The 16095-nt window shown below is 53.4% G+C and overlaps 2 protein-coding genes across 8 annotated transcripts in view; both read left to right on the top strand.

Moving 5' to 3' along the window:
* The window catches only part of SLC25A22 (solute carrier family 25 member 22), a 52388-nt gene extending 44144 nt beyond the window's left edge, over window positions 1-8244 (top strand). For all 3 annotated transcript variants that reach the window (XM_074585597.1, XM_074585598.1, XM_074585599.1), the window contains 5 exons: window positions 1326-1444; window positions 3092-3263; window positions 4079-4233; window positions 5095-5170; window positions 6064-8244. In XM_074585597.1, coding sequence (XP_074441698.1) covers window positions 1326-1444; window positions 3092-3263; window positions 4079-4233; window positions 5095-5170; window positions 6064-6217 — 676 coding nt within the window. In that variant the 3' untranslated portion in view covers window positions 6218-8244. The remainder of the gene's footprint in view (window positions 1-1325; window positions 1445-3091; window positions 3264-4078; window positions 4234-5094; window positions 5171-6063) is intronic.
* A 3057-nt stretch (window positions 8245-11301) lies between these two features.
* Window positions 11302-16050, top strand: IRF7 (interferon regulatory factor 7). Of its 5 annotated transcripts, XM_074585594.1 has the most exons (11): window positions 11302-11574; window positions 11670-11832; window positions 12487-12649; window positions 12735-12814; window positions 12993-13038; window positions 13142-13261; window positions 13359-13517; window positions 13674-13799; window positions 14042-14416; window positions 14579-14697; window positions 15598-16050. In XM_074585594.1, exons 1-11 carry the CDS (start codon window positions 11552-11554, stop codon window positions 15742-15744), a joined length of 1521 nt encoding a protein of 506 aa, XP_074441695.1. In that variant the 5' UTR covers window positions 11302-11551; the 3' UTR covers window positions 15745-16050. The 5 variants fall into 5 exon arrangements, with proteins under 5 accessions (XP_074441695.1, XP_074441693.1, XP_074441694.1 ...); XM_074585592.1 differs by having other exon boundaries at window positions 11450-11574; window positions 13359-13799; XM_074585593.1 differs by having other exon boundaries at window positions 11463-11574; window positions 13362-13799.
* The last annotated feature ends 45 nt before the right edge of the window (window positions 16051-16095 follow it).

Raw genomic sequence — 16095 nt, 5'->3', positions numbered from 1 at the left:
GTGGAGAAATCAGCCCAGCTGACATGGTGGGCCAGCAGGATTACAGCATATCTCCTCTCCCTTTCCTATAGGGTTGGCACTGAAACTTCTTTGCTGGCCCACAGTGCCACAGCTCTGCTGGGTGTGCGTGCTTGTGAACCCCCCAGTAAGGGAGTGTGGCTTGGTTTTGCAAGGGAATAGGGCTTATCATTGTGGGACTGCTTTTGCCACAGTCTGGGGGCTCGCCTTGAGTAGGTTAAGATGAGGTATTGCTGCAGGAGCAGGGCTGGGTAGAGTAAAAATAGTACTTGTATTTAAAACAGAAATAAGAGGAGGCTCTTTGCCTCTGGCTGTGTGATTTATATACGCTCCCCCCCGCCCCACCTTTTAGAAAAGACAAGATCAGAGGCTTTTTTTTTTTATCAAGTCAGTGTTTTCTGGTGCTGAAGGGTGAGATTTTTTACAGGTTAAAATCTCATCAGTTTCTAAAAATTGAGGCTTTCTGAGCATTTGCATCCTGAGTTCCTCTTTTTAGTCTTAGCTGGGCTGTTTCGTGGCTTTGGGATGGAGGGACCTATGAATTGCTGCGTTTTGTTAGGCAAGAACATGTTGCTGATAATACCTGCTCTCTAGTGCCAAGGATGCACAATGATGCAGTGCCGGGGGTCCATCCCATCCCTTAGGCAAGACCAGTTTAGTGCAATGGCCACTTTTTTCAGGTTTGGAAAGGCTGATGAGGTAAAGAAGTTCCGAGCTGCAGTGGAACTGCCTCACTGACTCTCATGTTTGCTGTTTATTTATTTTACTTTTGTCTGAGAACTCCAAAGCAGCAACTTGAATATTTTTCCCCTTTGCCTCCTTGCCCTGTGGTCTCTGTTTGCTTGTTTATGGGGTTGTTGAATGTGTTTAAAGGACTAGGCTGGCAGAAGGAAAGCTGCTTATCCCCGTTAATACTCGGGTCCTCTGCTGCCCTCTGAAGCGATATTCTTTCTGAAGGCTGTGCCCTGACTGGGGGCAATGCTGGGATGGAAGAGCGCTGCCGTTCTCTCCCTGGGGATGGAGGTGGTTGTGTGCTCTTGTCTGGGGCTGTTCTGGGTGGGCTTGGGACTTTTTCTGAATGTTTTGTTTCTGGGGGAAAAATGGGTCTTTTCCTGCAAACCAGGTGATTCTGGCAGAGGTGACAAGCTTGGGCTATGCTGAACTGTCAAGCCTAGCAGGTTCCCCCAGCCTGCTTGTCCTGTAACCCCCAGGGTCAGAAGTGTGCCCCGAGTCCCTGAATCCAGTTGCTCCAGTGTTACTCCAGGCCACCTCCTCTGACTGACTCTCTCTCTCTTTTCTTCGGGCAGGAAAAAGCTGACACTGCTGAGGGAGATGCTGGCGGGCTGCGGTGCAGGTACCTGCCAGGTGATTGTCACCACTCCCATGGAGATGCTCAAAATCCAGCTGCAGGATGCGGGGCGAATTGGTACGTGGGCTTCTCTTCCCTGTGGACTGAGCGGGCGGGGGAAAGGGGGTGGGACTGGGCTGTCAAGGCAGAGGGGAGGGAATGAGTGGAGAAAACCTTCCACCTGGTCTCCCAAGTCAGAGGTATCTCAGGCTGTAGCGGAATTTTCTCCTCTTCCCAGCTCATTTCCCCCCACTCTTTGCTCATCTGGCTTTGCAGTTACAAAAGGTGATGGATTTTTTTTTTTTTTTTTTTTTTTGCTCAAGGCAATAGGCTTGGCAAGTGAAACAGCAAATGCTGTGGATGGAGAGACAGAGGAAAGATGACTGGGTGGTCAGCTTGTGAGGATTAAAACTTGTTAGTTACTGTGCACCCAAGAACAGATTAGCATCCGCCAGTGCTTTTCCTGTAGTGCTTCCTCCATCTCCATGTTTTCTGATGTCTGTTCTCTGTCTTCTGCCGCTCTGAAGCACCTGCCTAACAGCTTCCCAAGGGGATGTGTCCTTTCCAATTGACTTGTCTCCCTTGTTACTCTCTGCTTTTTAGTTGTTTTTTTTCCTCCTGACAAAAGCAGTAGTTGTCTCAGCTGAAGCAGTAAATAAAATTCTCCTGGCATACTAGATTTGGAAGAGGTTTGGGGTCAGGCTTTCAGGGCGGTGGGCACGAGCTGGCAGGCAGAGACAGGAGGGAGTGCAAGCCCTCTGGCTGAAACACCATGTGCCGTTTCTGGTCAGAACAGAGACCAGTCTGGTGTGGAGACTGGGGAAAAGAGCTGTTTGCTGTCGCCTTAATCTCTTCCAGAGGTCAGCCCAGGGTATGGCCTCGTTCCCCACGAGCCTGGCATGACACTGTTAGATACCATGTTTGTGGCCCTTCCTGGAAAACGGGCCAATTTGTCCTTTAATCTCTCCTTTGATGTAGCATTCATGAATAATCATGGATTTACTTTTTCTTTCCTCTCTTTGCTGTTTTTAATGCAGACCTTATCCCCTTTGTGCGTATTATTTTAAAATGCTTGAAGGAATTAAGCCATGGTTTGAGGGTTCAGAAGAGGTTTTTGGTGCTGTGAACAGCCTGTTCTCTGCGTGGTGTGCCTGTGGCAGCCAGAGCATTGCCTACAGGTTGATGTGCTCTCCATCTTCTGGCCAAAGAGCAGAAATGCATCGGTTTGAAAAAGGCTGGGAGAAACCAGGTTGCGTTTATAAATGTGGCTGAGGAACTCCCCAGGTTAATGATTGCTTTCAAGGGAAGGAAGCAAAGAACAGAACTGTTGAAGGTCTCTTGTTTATTATGTCTATTTGGTTTGTCCTATCGGGGCCTCCGGGACGTAGCTGGAAGCAGGTACTGTCATCTGCCTGCTCCTTTTCTCTGCAGCACAGAGGTTGTGTGTGACAGGCTGCTTCTGCTTAGGTAAAACCAGTTGGTAGGAGAGTGCAGCAGACAGTGTTGTGGTGTGGCAGCAGCCGAGACTGGGACAAGCTGGGTTGTCTTAGTCTGAGGGAGATGGGTAGACTGGGAGGAAAACCTTGCAGGGCACCTGGCTGTCCTTAGTCTGCATATTTTGGTGCAGCTAGAGATGTGCCTCTTCCTCCTCGTCCCGTGGCACTGGGCAGCAAGAGGCTGCTGTTGAGCATTTTGCAGACCAGTGCGCTCTCTGCTTCTCCCCAGCGGCACAGAAGAAGCTGATGGCAGCGCAGGCCCAGCTCTCCTCTTCCTCTGTGGCGGGGGCGGCGGAGCCAGCAGTGGAAACGCGCACCACGGCAACACAGATAACAAGGGAGCTGCTGCGGAGCAAAGGCATCGCAGGACTCTACAAAGGCCTAGGAGCCACGCTGCTAAGGTAGGATGGCGTGGGCTTGAGCACAGGGCACTCATGTTCCTAGTCTTGAACCTAAAGCACCAGCCATCCAGGGGATGAGCCTGCAAAAGGGGTGTATTGGCTTCAGGGGGTCTGTGTTTGATTTGGTTTGGTTCCCATGCACAGGTTTTGCACATTAAAGAAGGGAAGGTCAGGGAAGCAAGGGAGGCTGCCTTTTTGTTCCTGGAAGATTTAATTCTGCTGCGTTCTGTGGAAGGTTTTTGTCTCCCCCATGGTCCATATTTTAACACTGTAGAGAAGTCCTTGTGAGCTAGCAAAGCAGAACTGTCAGCCTGAGTCTCCAGAGTGTGAAACGGGTTCTGGCCCGTTGAGCATATTGGATGCAAGGACTGGTGCCTGCTTTGTCACTCTTTACCTGGGTTTTCACACAGTGACCTCCCTCCAGCTTTAACAAAGGCAGAGCTAAAAAAATGCCTAGTGGGATGGGGGACAGAATATGAACCTCTTGTAATTAACAAAAATGGACAAAACGATTGACCTCTGAATGTCCTGGGATTGAGTGTTGAAAGATGAGGGGGGGGCCATTGGCCCTGCGGGGCTGTATGCCTCCCGTGGGCCTGTTGTCCTTTGTGGAGTGTGTTTTGCCCCTGCTGCATTTCGGCTCCTGTCTGCCTTGTAATTGCAGAGCAGGGATGTCTGGGTTGCACTTGTGACTGTGCTGCCAACGCGTGATGCTTGCAGCCCTTCCTTTGATGCTCAGTTTGTTGGTGTCATGCTCTGACTTTGCTCATCTGACTTTGTTCTTCTTTCTTCCCCTTCCTCCCTCCCCACTGCAGGGATGTCCCATTCTCCATTGTTTACTTCCCACTGTTTGCAAACCTGAACAAACTGGGCCAGAAAGACCCCAATGTCAAGGCTCCGTTTTACGTGTCTTTCCTCTCCGGATGTGTGGCTGGCAGTACGGCTGCGGTGGCTGTCAATCCGTGTGACGGTAAGTCCCAAGTAGCCTGTGCTGGTGGCCTGGTGCCAAGTGACAGGAGTCAGAGGCCCATGAGTGGGCTAGGTGAGGAGGAGGGTGACCATGCCAGCCTCTTTGCAGCATGAGCACACAGGGAGGTACGGGAGGTACACTGCTGTCTGAGCTCACTCCAGCTCAGACAATGTTTCCTGTAGCTGAGCTATACCTTTGGCCACAGCTTGCACAGAGGTTTGCAGTACTTGTTAGGTAAATCAGGAAGAGGGTGTCATTCATTTCAGTCATTCTTCGTGGGAAAGTCTGTGAACATGCTCCTGAAAAGGCATGTTTCCATGTGGAGTGATAGTATGCAGACCACTTACATGCATACGGTCATGGACAACCAGGGGGAGCCTCAAATCTGCGGCCTTTTCTTCCGCTCCACAGCATCTGCCTTAAATACCACCTTGGTTTCTCTGCTGTGAAAAACACCAGGAAGTAACTCCTCTCTCCCCAACATTGCACATGCTCCAAGGTGTGAAGAAATGTACAGGCAGCATTGTATATTTTAGATACTTCTTCCAGAAGGAGTTGAGTATTTGAAAATCAGTTCCCACTTTGCAGAAAGCTGTCTGAATTTAGAAGCGTTTAAAGCTTAAGTCAGCCTTGGAAACCTTGGTCACAGTGAGGGGAAGGTGTAAGTTTTGAGTGGCTGTGTTTTTCCTTTATCCATTTGTTTGTTTTCCCCTATTTTGCTGATATATACGTGAAAATGGTCCGTGTTCTTGGTGGTCTCATTTTGACTGTGTTTCAAAGACCTTATTCTCAGGGTGGCTCTTGCCTACTGAAGAGTGTGCTACATTCCCAATGCTCACCACTGTCTCCCTGTCTCCCTAGTGATCAAAACGCGGCTGCAGTCCTTGCAGAGAGGAGTGAATGAGGACACCTACTCAGGAATCCTGGACTGCACCAAGTAAGACTCCTTGTGGAGCAGGCCACCACATCAGATGTACAATATCTGCTGCTGCCAGGCAGTCAGTGCAGCTTCTAGATCCAACTAGCAGATTATCTGTTTTGGGTTCCCTCCAAACCTGTGCTTTTATCTATCTATCTATCTATCTATCTGTAGGGATATAGATTTATAGATCTATGACCAGATATATACCGTTCATATATATAGGTATATAAAAGAGGAACTTCCTCCTATTTTGAGCAAGGTAAATATAGTATTTATATTTAAATGCATCTGTCCAAACCCGAACAGTCATAACGCTGAGATTTTATTTCTGCAAAGGGAGGCAATGCTGTGGTTGTATTTCCCAAGGCCTTGTCTGAAAATCCTACAGCATTAAGTCTCGTAGCCCTCCCGGGGCCGCTCTGAACAGCGGCTGCAGGAGCACTGAGTGGGCTGTCCCCAGCCGCGCTCTCCTCTGACCCCTTACTAAACTGTGGTCTGGCTGCTTCAGAACATGAAGGGAGTTTCAAACCACTGGTGCTGTGCTTCTGTATTGCTGTTATAGCCAGAGTCTCTTGCCATCTGGCTGTGTCCCGTACTGAGGGTGGAGTTGGCCTCAGCTTTTGAACAGGGGGCACCTTTTGATGCAAGCATGGGGTTGTCTTAGCTGGACATCCAGACCCAGGCAGACACTCCTGGCCAGACATAGGGATGGGGCATGTTGCTGCATGGCCATTCACGGAGAACATGAGGGATGGAGGATGATCTGCTGTGGAGGCAGTGCCAGGTGACAGTGCTTGCCTGGATTTAGTCTCTGGAGGGAGGCAGAAAGCCAGGGCATGGCCAGAGGCTCTCTTGGTGTGGTGGAGGGGTGGGATGGGCACTTACCTGTCTTATCCATTTCCCCCCAGGAAGATCTGGCAGAAGGAAGGGCCCATGGCCTTCCTGAAAGGGGCGTACTGCCGAGCCCTGGTCATTGCTCCTCTCTTCGGCATTGCACAAGTTGTCTACTTCATCGGCATTGCGGAGTTCCTGCTGGACATGCTCCCCAAGCACCGGGCCTAGCCCTGGCGCGCCTGCGTGTGCCCTCCTGCCCTCTGCAGCGCTGAATTCCTCCCCGTGTTCATCATCTGTGTCAACTGATGTCAGAGCAACAGCACAAAGAGTTCGTGCAGAGATGCCGAGGGGATGTGGTCTCCAGACGAGCAAACGCAGGGAGGGAGAGAGTCCCTTTTCTGTCTCAGTCTGGAGCCTGCCCCCTCCCGCTCCTTCCACGGACAACACCTAATTATGCATATCTTTTTGTTTTCTCTTTCCCCTTTTTTTTAAAAAAAAAAAAAAAATTGTCATTCTTAAGGACACTGGTAAGCACAGACTGGGCTTGCAGACCCAGAAATCTCCTCCCAGCCTCGAGGAGGAAGAGGGATGGGAAAGAAATAACAACCCTCCTCCATCCGCCCCAGTCCCCCTCTTTTGTCCTGGAGTAGCCAGCTATCTGAGGAGGAGCTGGAGGGGCAGCTGTGTCCCCTCAGCCCCTCCTCGGCTCTGCTGGCCCCGGGTCAAGAGCAGGCACTGCACAAAAGGGGCTCATCTCATCGCCGCCGGAGACACAGCAGGGGTGATGCTGGATCTGGCAAGTTCCTTGGCCTGGAAACTCTCACATCTCCCTTTCTCAAAACCAAATTGGACTTAAAAGAACTTCTTGGAAATCAGAGGAAGGGAAAGGGGATTGTTACTATTGATTTTTGTAATTATTTTTGTTTTAAAGCAAAGGGATGTCCCTCCTAACTAGTTGTCACAGGCACATCCAGGTGCGGTGCAGAGGTGAGATATCTGCTCTGTAGGGAACATGTCTGTGGGATCACACAAGTGTCCGAAGGTGCTTCACTGCTTGGCTACAGGCAGGGGAGGGAGAGGAACTTGGGATCAAGTTATTTTCGTTCGGGTTTTTTTTTGGTTGGGGTTTTGCTTTGTTTTGTTTTTTAATGCAGGGATTGTGGGGAGAGAAAACCAAACAACAAGAAACCACTTACATTCCTTCAGCCTGCTGCCCACACCTGGGGTGATAAAATGGTGGCCGCAGGTATAGATTAGCTGATTTTATTTTTTTTTTTTAATTTTTTTTTTTTTTTTTAGTTTTTTTTCCAGCCTGGCCTCAGGTGTGTGAAAGGAGGTGCCTGCTCCGCTTCTGCGGTGCCCCGCCTCGGGAGGCTGCATTAGAAATGCCGCGCCTGTGTGCTCACCTTGCAGGGTGAAAACACGAGGTCTAGTTGTGCTTTGATGTTTGACTTGGATGTTTTTGGAGCCGGACGGTGTGGAAGAGGCAGAGGGTTCCTCCACCCCGAGCGAGGAGCTGTGTGTGTGTTGATGATTATGGGGTCGAGTCCTCTAGATCACAAAAACTTGTCATCCCGCTCGCTTCCGGGGTGGTGATTGTTGCTGGGTGCCAGGGGCCAAATCCACACCTACAACCTGCTCTGTCAAAGGGACGCTGCCCTGGCTGACATCACTTGTCAGAGGACTTCCCCTTTCAGTACTCTCTTGGGCTGTGTAATTAATTCTAGTTTAAACGATCTTAAGTGTGAGATCTACCAACCCAGTGTGATCTTCTCCATTATTTATTCCACTTGGTGCAATCCACCCGACTTTGGTGTTTAAATGAAACTGGTCGAATTCACTTTTCATTCCTCCTTTTTGCTTTGTTCTCCAGGCGCTTGCTTGGTGTTTATGTTTCAAATGTATATTTAAATTAATTAAAAAAAAAATCCCTGTTTTTAATGTTTAAAAGAAAACCACCTCTGTTTTAATGTTCTTGGGTTAGGTTTTTGCAAAATCTGTCTGTTGAGGGCCTTCTTCCTTGATGTGTCCTTTTTCTCTTCAAAAAAGTTGTTCTGTAGCTCTTTTGTTACTTGTCACTTTGCATATGTGAATAATTTTCTTTATTTTTCTTTTTTCCTTAATGACTTCTCTGTGTATCTGGGAAGGAATCTGTGCAAAGATGATGGTAGATGTCTGTGCTGTGTGTAGTGCTGTGATGCTGCTCTTGCTCTGGATTTCCCTTGGGTGGATTAAAAGAGAAAGATTCTTTTTTTTTTTTTTTTTTTTTTTTAAGGTGCCCCGTTCCTTGCTGCTTTGTGATTTACAAGGAGGGTCCTCAAAAGAAACCTTGATGATAGAAGTAGTGGGGTTTCTGCTTGCCCTTCTGCCTGCAAGGATGGCCTCCTGAAGCTGGGTGGCTTGCAGCTGGGATGTGGGGGGCGGGGGGGTGTGTGTGTGCAGGTTTGTATTCTGGGGTTACATTTGGAGGAAAATGTGGTGCAGTGAAGGGCTGAGGTTGAGAGAAAGCTCTCCTTGTCCTTTTGGCTGCTTTTAAAAACCTCTTTGTAAAACTGACTCTTCCTCATGAAACCTCCAGCTCTTCTTCCACCACGTTGGAGCTGGTGCCCTCAGGGGCTGATTTCTAGCTGCTCGGAGAAGTCCGTGAGTCAGGAGGGCATGGGGAGGTGGCAGGGGGTAGTGACTGTGGCCCCGCGGGAGTCCCCCAGGCAGGGTGCAGCTGGCCAAAAAAATAAAGAGTTTAAAATGGGAGAATTCCCATCAACTTAATTAATCACCGATTAACAGAAACCTATAAGTATTGATTGCAGTATTGAGAAATGAAAGTAAACAAATACACAGAAACACACCTCTGCTCCCCTCCCTGCCGGTGCCACTTGTCCCTTGGGCAGGGGACAACAACCAGCATGGGCTTAACTCCTTGTGTGTCCTACCTGGTCCCTCTGGCATAGGGTCCTCCACCCCCCCAGCCCCTTTTCTGTTGTACCTTGTCCCATGTCAGCCCTGTCCCAACCCTGGCTCTTGCGGCTCCAGTTTCTTTGGGCATTGTGGTGTTTATTGCCCTTAAATACATTTTGGTGGTGGTGCCATACACCCCTGTCATGGCTTCATGGAATGATGGAATTTCCTAGAACACAATGAGGAAATTTCCTAAAGCCCTGGGGGAAACTTCCTATGAAGCAAAAGGGAAATTTTGTGGAAGCCAATAGGGGAATTCCTAGAAAGCTACAGTAAAATATCATGGAAAATGAAGGGGAAATTTACAGCAAGACGATGGAGGAATTTCCCTGAGAGCGCCAGGGGGAATTCCTTGAAAGCAAAGAGGAAAAGATTCTGGGAACTTGTCAAAAGCAATGAGGGAACTTCCTTGAAGGCCAGAGGGGGGATAGCCTAGAAATCAAAGGAGGAAAATTCCTAGAAAGCAAGGAGGAAATTCCTGTAAAGCAAAAGTGACATTTCTTAAGAAAGTAACTGTGATATTTCCTAGAGGGGGAAATTTCCCAGAAAGCAAAAAAAGCAAATTGCTGGAAATCAAAAGGGAAACTTCCTGGGCAGGAAGAATGAGATTTCTTGGGGAATAATTTCTTGCTTCCTGGGGAGCACCAGTCATAGGGAAACTTCCTAGAAAGCAATAGAAGTCCTATAAGCAGAGAGAAAATTCCTAGAAAGCAAAAACGCCATTTCCCAGGAAGTAAGGAGGAATTTCCTAGAAAGCAATGAGAGGGAAATACCCTGCCACCTGACAGGGAAATTTCCTGGTAAGCAATAGGGGGATTTCCTAGGAAGGAAGGGGGAAATTTCCTGAAAAACAAAGGGCAAGGTCCTGGAAAACCACGCAGGAGTTCCTAGTAAGCAGTAGGGAGATGTTCGTGGAAAGAGGGCGAAATTTCTTCAAAAGCAAGAAGTGTAGAGGGAAGAAGGCCGAAATCCCATGCTTCAGCCCCGATGACCATCACTTTAGGCTTTAGGTAATAAATTTGTAAAAACTGCAAATCTTGGAGGATTTTGGTTTGTTTTACTGCTCCCTGCAGAGCTCAGATCAGCTCAAGGATGAGCAACGAGGGCGAGTGCTTGTGCCGCAGGTGACCTGCCTCGTATCATGCTTATTCCCTAATTCTCTTCTAATTTAATGCAAAAAAACTGACATAACCCGCACTGCGATGGTCTGAGGTCCAGGGGGACCATTTTCCATCACAGTCGGCCGTGCCCAGGACCCGACTTACTGGAAACCAGCTGTAGCCCCAGCTGGGTGCTGCTTCCCCTTTGTGGGTGGGGGGGGACATGCTGCTGCCATACACTGGCCACCGGGACCCCCCTCCCCCCGCTGCCTGCTTCCCCCCTGCCTTGCTTTTGGGGGCCGGCAGGGCGGGGGGGGAGCCCCACGGGGGGGGTGGGGTGCACCCTGCAAGGGTGATGCTGGCCCTGAACCACCCAGGGTTGACTTTCCTCCTTTTTTAAACTTTTTTTTTTTTTTTTTTTTTTGCGTAAACTGGCGGTGCCACCAGGCCGGACAGCGGGGCCGGAGATGCTCCTGATGCCCGTGTAGCGTCCCGAGAAGTCCCCACATCCCACCGAGGCAGCTCCCGGCCCCTCTCCTGCCGCGGTCTGGTGCTCCAACACTGATCTGTGTGGGTGTTCAACCTGGCATTCCGGGCGCCGTGCCAGGCCTGGGAGCACCCCAGCTTTATGGGAAAAGGGAGTGCCAGGAGAACCGGCTCCTGGTTTCAGTGGCCCGGGCCCACTGCCCTCCTGGGTTTTGCTTTTATTTTTTTGTTGGTTTGTTGTGGTTTTGTTTTTTTTTAATAGCATGCCCTTAGCATGCAAACCAAGGCAGCCTGAAAGAGAAGGATTAAAATAAATATAATAAATAAATAAATGGCACGGGGGTTTCCAGCCCTGAGGCCGAGCCCTGCCAGCCCTGGCTGCGTGGCCGCTGCACCCTGGAAAGCCCCGCCGGCTGTGGGCACGGCTGCTTTTGGGCTGAGTCCGAGTGTTTCGAGGTGTCTCCACCTGCCCTTTGCCCCCCGCAAACCCGCGTGGTTTAGTTTCGGGGCGCAGCCGTCCCGCACCAGCCCTTTGGGGGTCACAACAGCCCGTGGGGAGCAACCCCAGCACGGGGGCACGGGTGTTTTGCTCCCCCCCCCCCGGCCCTCCCAGTTCAGGGGCTGATCCTGCCCGGTGCCCACCCAGGTCTGCGTCCCGCCGCGGTGCAGGACAAGGTCTAAAGCGGTATTATTATTTTTTTAATTATTACTAATTTGGCGAGGGGGTTGCTCAGGGCTTTGCAGATGCATCCCCCGGTGCGGGGGGGCGGGGACGGGAGGACGCCAGAGCATCATCCCCGGGCGCATCGCTGGCACCCGGAGGGGACCGGTGTGGGTGGTACCCCACCACCCCCAACCCCCGCGGCGGGGGTGGCCACCGGCGACACTTTCACTTTCGAAAGGGTCACGTGTTTTCCAGGAAGCCGGGCGCGGGTGGAAGGGGCGGATAAAAGGGCCGGGCGGGAGGTGGCCGCGTAGTCACCCACCGGCCCCGCAGGACCGGGGACCCCGCGGCACCATGGCAGCGCTGCAGAGCGAGGGGTAAGCGCCACCCCGGCACCTCCCTCCCCGCCCTCCCCGGCTCACCGGCCCCAGGTGGCCCCGGAACTCCCCCGGTGACGGCCCTGCGTCCGCAGGGAGGCCCAAAAGCTGCGGTTCGGGCCCTGGCTGCTGAGCGCCATCAGCAGCGGGAACTACCCCGGACTCTGCTGGATCGACCAGGACCACAGCGTCTTCCGCGTCCCCTGGAAGCACAATGCCAGGAAGGATGTCACCAGCAGCGACGTGGAGATCTTCAAGGTGGGTGGGATGGGGGTCACCGGCAGCAACCTTGAGGTCATCAAGGTGGGTGGGGTGGGAGCTGCCCAGCGGCGACCTCAAGGTCTTCAAGGTGGGAAGGATGGGGTTGACCAGGAATGAACTCAGGGTCTTCAAGGTGGGTGGGATGGGGGTCACTGTCGGTGAGGTCGAGGTCTTCAAGGTGGGTGGAACGGGGTGTCACTGGCAGCAATTTTGAGGTCATCAAGGTGGGTGGGATGGCAGCTACCCAACAGCGACTTCAAGGTCTTCAGGTTGGGTGGGATGGGGTTGACCAGGAATGAACTCAAGTTCTTCAAGGTGGGTGGGATGGGATGTCACCAGCAAAAACCTTGAGGTCATCAAGGTGGGTGGGATGGGAGCTGCCCAGCAGCGACCTCAGGATCTTCAAAGGGGGTGGTGCGGGGAAGGTGACCAGCAGCAACTTGAAGTCTTCAAGGTGGGAAGGATGGACTGTCACTAGCAGCAACCTTGAGGGCTTCAAGGTGGATGGAATGGGAGCTGACCAGTGGCGAGTTCATGGTATTCAAGGTTGATGGGACTTGGGGCGTGACCAACAGCGACTTTGAAGTCTTCCCTGAAGTCTCCATGTTCATGGAGCCAGGGTCCCCATGCTTATCCCCCCACACCCACCAGGCCTGGGCAAAGGCGAGTGGGCGATATGAAGGGTATCCCGAGGACCCAGCCAAGTGGAAGACCAACTTCCGCTGTGCCCTGAGGAGCACCCGCATGTTCACAATGCGGGAGGACCACTCCAAATGTGGTGACGACCCACACAAGGTCTTTGCCATCAACCCAGGTGAGCCTAGCCTCATGGGGGGCTGTGTTGGGGGTGGGGCAGGCGATCTCAGGGTGCCCCGCTCATGCCACTCTCCTTCCATCAGCCCTTGGGCATGGCGAGGAGGGAGATTTTGGCAGCCCTGACCCTGCGGTGGACCAGCAGCCACAGCACCAGCAGCCGCCGGTAATGGGGCTGGCACTGCAGGTGGGGGCATCCCCACTGCTACTGCTCAGGCATTGCACCCCTGTGTCCTTGGGGTGCTCCTGAGCTGCAGCCCAGCAGCCAGCTGAAATGCAGGGCAGGGTGAGGCTGGGTGTCCCCCATCCACAGCAGTAAGACCCCATCCTGCTTCCCTTTGCAGCTGGAACCTGCTCTGCAAGAGATGGCCCCAGAAATCACCCTCCCAGGTAGGTGCTAGTCCCCCAGTTTTTTTGGGAGGACACCTCGGTAGGCTCAGACAGGGCTGGTTTTGGGGTTGTGAGACCTCCCACCTGCTGTCCCCCACCCCAGGCAGCACCAACCCCGCACAGCCCTCAGTGCTGGAGGACGTGGATAAGCTGCAGTGGGTGCTGCAGCTTTGCAACATCTCCCGTGACCCTGGCCCCCTGGCCCCATCCTGGCCATCTGCAGGTGAGACCACCCCTGTTTGCAGACTGTGTGACACCACGTGCGGGTGACCCAACGTGTGGGTGACCCCAGCCCCTTCCCATCGGTGATTTCTCTGTAGTAGATGCCCCCCACCAGGACATCCTGCTCCAGCATCACCCAGACCCCAGCCAAAACAACTGCCTCCCGCCGCCGGCGTGTCAGCAGTGGGTGCCTGCAACACAGCAGCCCGCCTTGGGCGCCTACAGCCCCCTGGACCCCATGCTGCTGGAGCACCAAGGTGGGTGCTGTGGGGCAGGAGCAAGTCCCAGGCGTGGAGATGCCATACAGGGGTGGGAAGAGACTGGGGTGCTGGCATGTGCCCTCCATGCCAAAGCAACCCCTGCCCTGCTGCACCCCGAATCGCGACGCCAATGCTGCCCGTCTCCCGCCGCAGCACCCATGCCACTGCCATGCCACCCACCGGAGGGCACGGTCCCCGTGCTGTCCCCAGGGGAGGCGATGCTCTTCACCCCCACCCACCCTGTGCCACCACCACCGCCGCCGCCAGAGGATAACACAGGTGAGGATTATTAATTATTAATAGCTTTAAGTAATTATTATAATCAGTACTATATATTATATAGAATTATTAATATTTATTACTGCTCAGTGTGTTATTAATAGCTATAAGTATTGCAGTTACTACTAATAAATATTATATGTAATTATTAATATTTATTAATGCTCAGTGGGGGGTTTTGGGGAGGGGTATCATTTGGGTTTTGGGGAATGACATTCCTGATCCCTGGACGTCTGGTGCAGATGTCAGCATCCTGGATGTCAGCATCTACTACCGGGGGAAGCTCTTCCACCAGGAGGAGGTGGGGGGCAGGCAGTGCCTGCTGGTGTACCAGCCCTGCGACCCGGCGGTGGCCCAGCGCCCTGGGCACCTGGTCCGCTTCCCCAGCCCCACCGAGCTGGCCGACAGCAAGCAGCGGGAGTTGACTGAGCAGCTGCTGGGCGTTGCGGGGCTGCAGCTGGAGCAACGCGCCAGCAAGCTCTTTGCCACCCGCCTGAAGAAGTGCAAGGTCTTCTGGGCCCTGTCCCACCAGCTCGAGGGCGTCAAGGATCCCCCGCCCAACATGCTCTGCCGGGACCAGGCAACCCCCATCTTTGACTTCAATGAGTTTTGCACAGGTGGGCAAGGGTGTGTCTATCCACCAACTCCAACTCACTCCTCCCTTCCTGGTTTTGGGGCTTATGGGAGCCAGCTCCAGGATGCCACAAACATCTGAACCCTCACAGCCCCTCCATGTTCCCCCGGTTCACCTCAAAACTGAGTCCTGTCTCCCCTTACAGAGCTGAGGGACTTCCGCAATGGCCAAAGGCAGCGGTCCCCTGACTTCACCATCTACCTCTGCTTCGGGCAATTCTTCTCCAAGGACAAGCCCAAGGAGTCCAGACTCATCCTGGTCAAGGTGCAGGGGCCAACACTCACCTCTGCCCCACTGCTGCCCAGGGAGGGGGAGGATCTTGGGGACCAGGGGAGATGGGGGATGTCTGAGGAGGGGGACCTTGGAGGTCTGTGGGAAATGGGGCTCTGGGTGCCCGAGGAGGGGTACCCTCAGGGTCCAGGGGAAATGGGGGTCTGAGTACGTGGGGACTCTTGGGGTCCGGGAGAGATGGAGCTCTGGGTGGCCAAGGAGGGGGACTTCTGGGGTCCAGGGGAGACGTGGTCTGGCTGCCCAAGGAGGGGGACCTTCAAGGGCAGGGGAAGGTGGGTGTCTGGGTGCCCAGGGAGGGGGATCTTTGGGGTCCAGGGGAGATGGAAGTTCCTTGGGATCCAGGGAGGGGGACCCTCAGTGTCCAGGGAAGGTGAGTGTCTGGGTGCCCGAGGAGGGAGACTGTCAGGGTCTGGGGCAGATGGGAATCTGTGTACCCAGCGAGGGGATACCCTGGGGGCTGGGAGAGATGGGGAACTGAGTGAGAGGGGACGGGGGGGGTCCTTAGAGACCAGGGGAGATGGGGGTGGGTGGGGCTGGGTGCCCAAGGAGTGGGTCCCTTGGTGGCGGTGGGGAAGTGTGTGCCCAAGTAGGGGAACCCTTGAGGAGCAGGGGAAATATGGGGAGGCAGGTGCCTGGGGAGGGGACCCTCAGGGGGGGGCCAGGAGTCCAGGGAGGGCCGCCTTGGGGGCTGGGCAGGATGGGGTGGGAGGCAGCTGCCCAGGGATGGGACCCTCAGGCGTTGGGGGAGACATAGAGGGGCCCTGCACACCTCCTTCCTTTGCTCCAGGAGGATGGGGGCCATGCAGGGCCTTGCAGCCACATCAGGCAGCTGCCCCTAACCCTGCCCCTATCCCTGATGGTTTGCTGCCGCAGCTGGTGCCCAAGTTCTGCGAGTATTGGTATGAGCAGGTGCAGCGGGAAGGAGCCTCCTCCCTCGACAGCGGCACCGTCAGCCTGCAGCTCTCCGACTCCTTCAGCCTCTTTGAGCTCATCGAGCAGTACACCATGCAGATGGACTGACCTTCACCCACCACGCTCCCCATGGCCCTCCCCGGGACAGGCATCAGCCGGCGGGGGACTACCGGGCATCGGGGGCCGTTCGAACCGGCATTCCCCCAGGAACGCCACGGTGGGATGCCTGTGGTGGAGACCTTTCCTCTTCCGCTCCCCCCACCCCAAGGACAGCATCACTGGCCGGTCCTGGAGCTGAAACGTTGCTTTTCCCGCACTGTCAGCTGCTACTGTGTGCTTTTTTGTGGAGTGGGGTCATTTACAGATTTATTTTCTTAAGTTTTCTAAGTTTAAATATATATGTATAGAAAGGTGTTTCCTGCTTGCTGATGTTGCCCAGACATCTGCCCCCACTATCAG

Source organism: Larus michahellis, chromosome 4 (genome assembly GCF_964199755.1).
Source record: "Larus michahellis chromosome 4, bLarMic1.1, whole genome shotgun sequence".
NCBI classification, from domain to species: domain Eukaryota; kingdom Metazoa; phylum Chordata; class Aves; order Charadriiformes; family Laridae; genus Larus; species Larus michahellis.
The sequence above is the reverse complement of the archived record's forward strand: the minus strand, read 5'-3'. Positions and strand labels throughout refer to the sequence as shown.

Excerpts from the sequence above, each read along its gene's own strand:
- IRF7 (XM_074585592.1), top strand. The coding sequence starts at position 11,552 with ATGGCAGCGCTGCAGAGCGAGGG. Across the intron at positions 11,833-12,486 it reads GCGACGTGGAGATCTTCAAG|GCCTGGGCAAAGGCGAGTGG; the intron begins GTGGGTGGGATG and ends CACACCCACCAG. Across the intron at positions 14,417-14,578 it reads CTTCAATGAGTTTTGCACAG|AGCTGAGGGACTTCCGCAAT; the intron begins GTGGGCAAGGGT and ends CTCCCCTTACAG.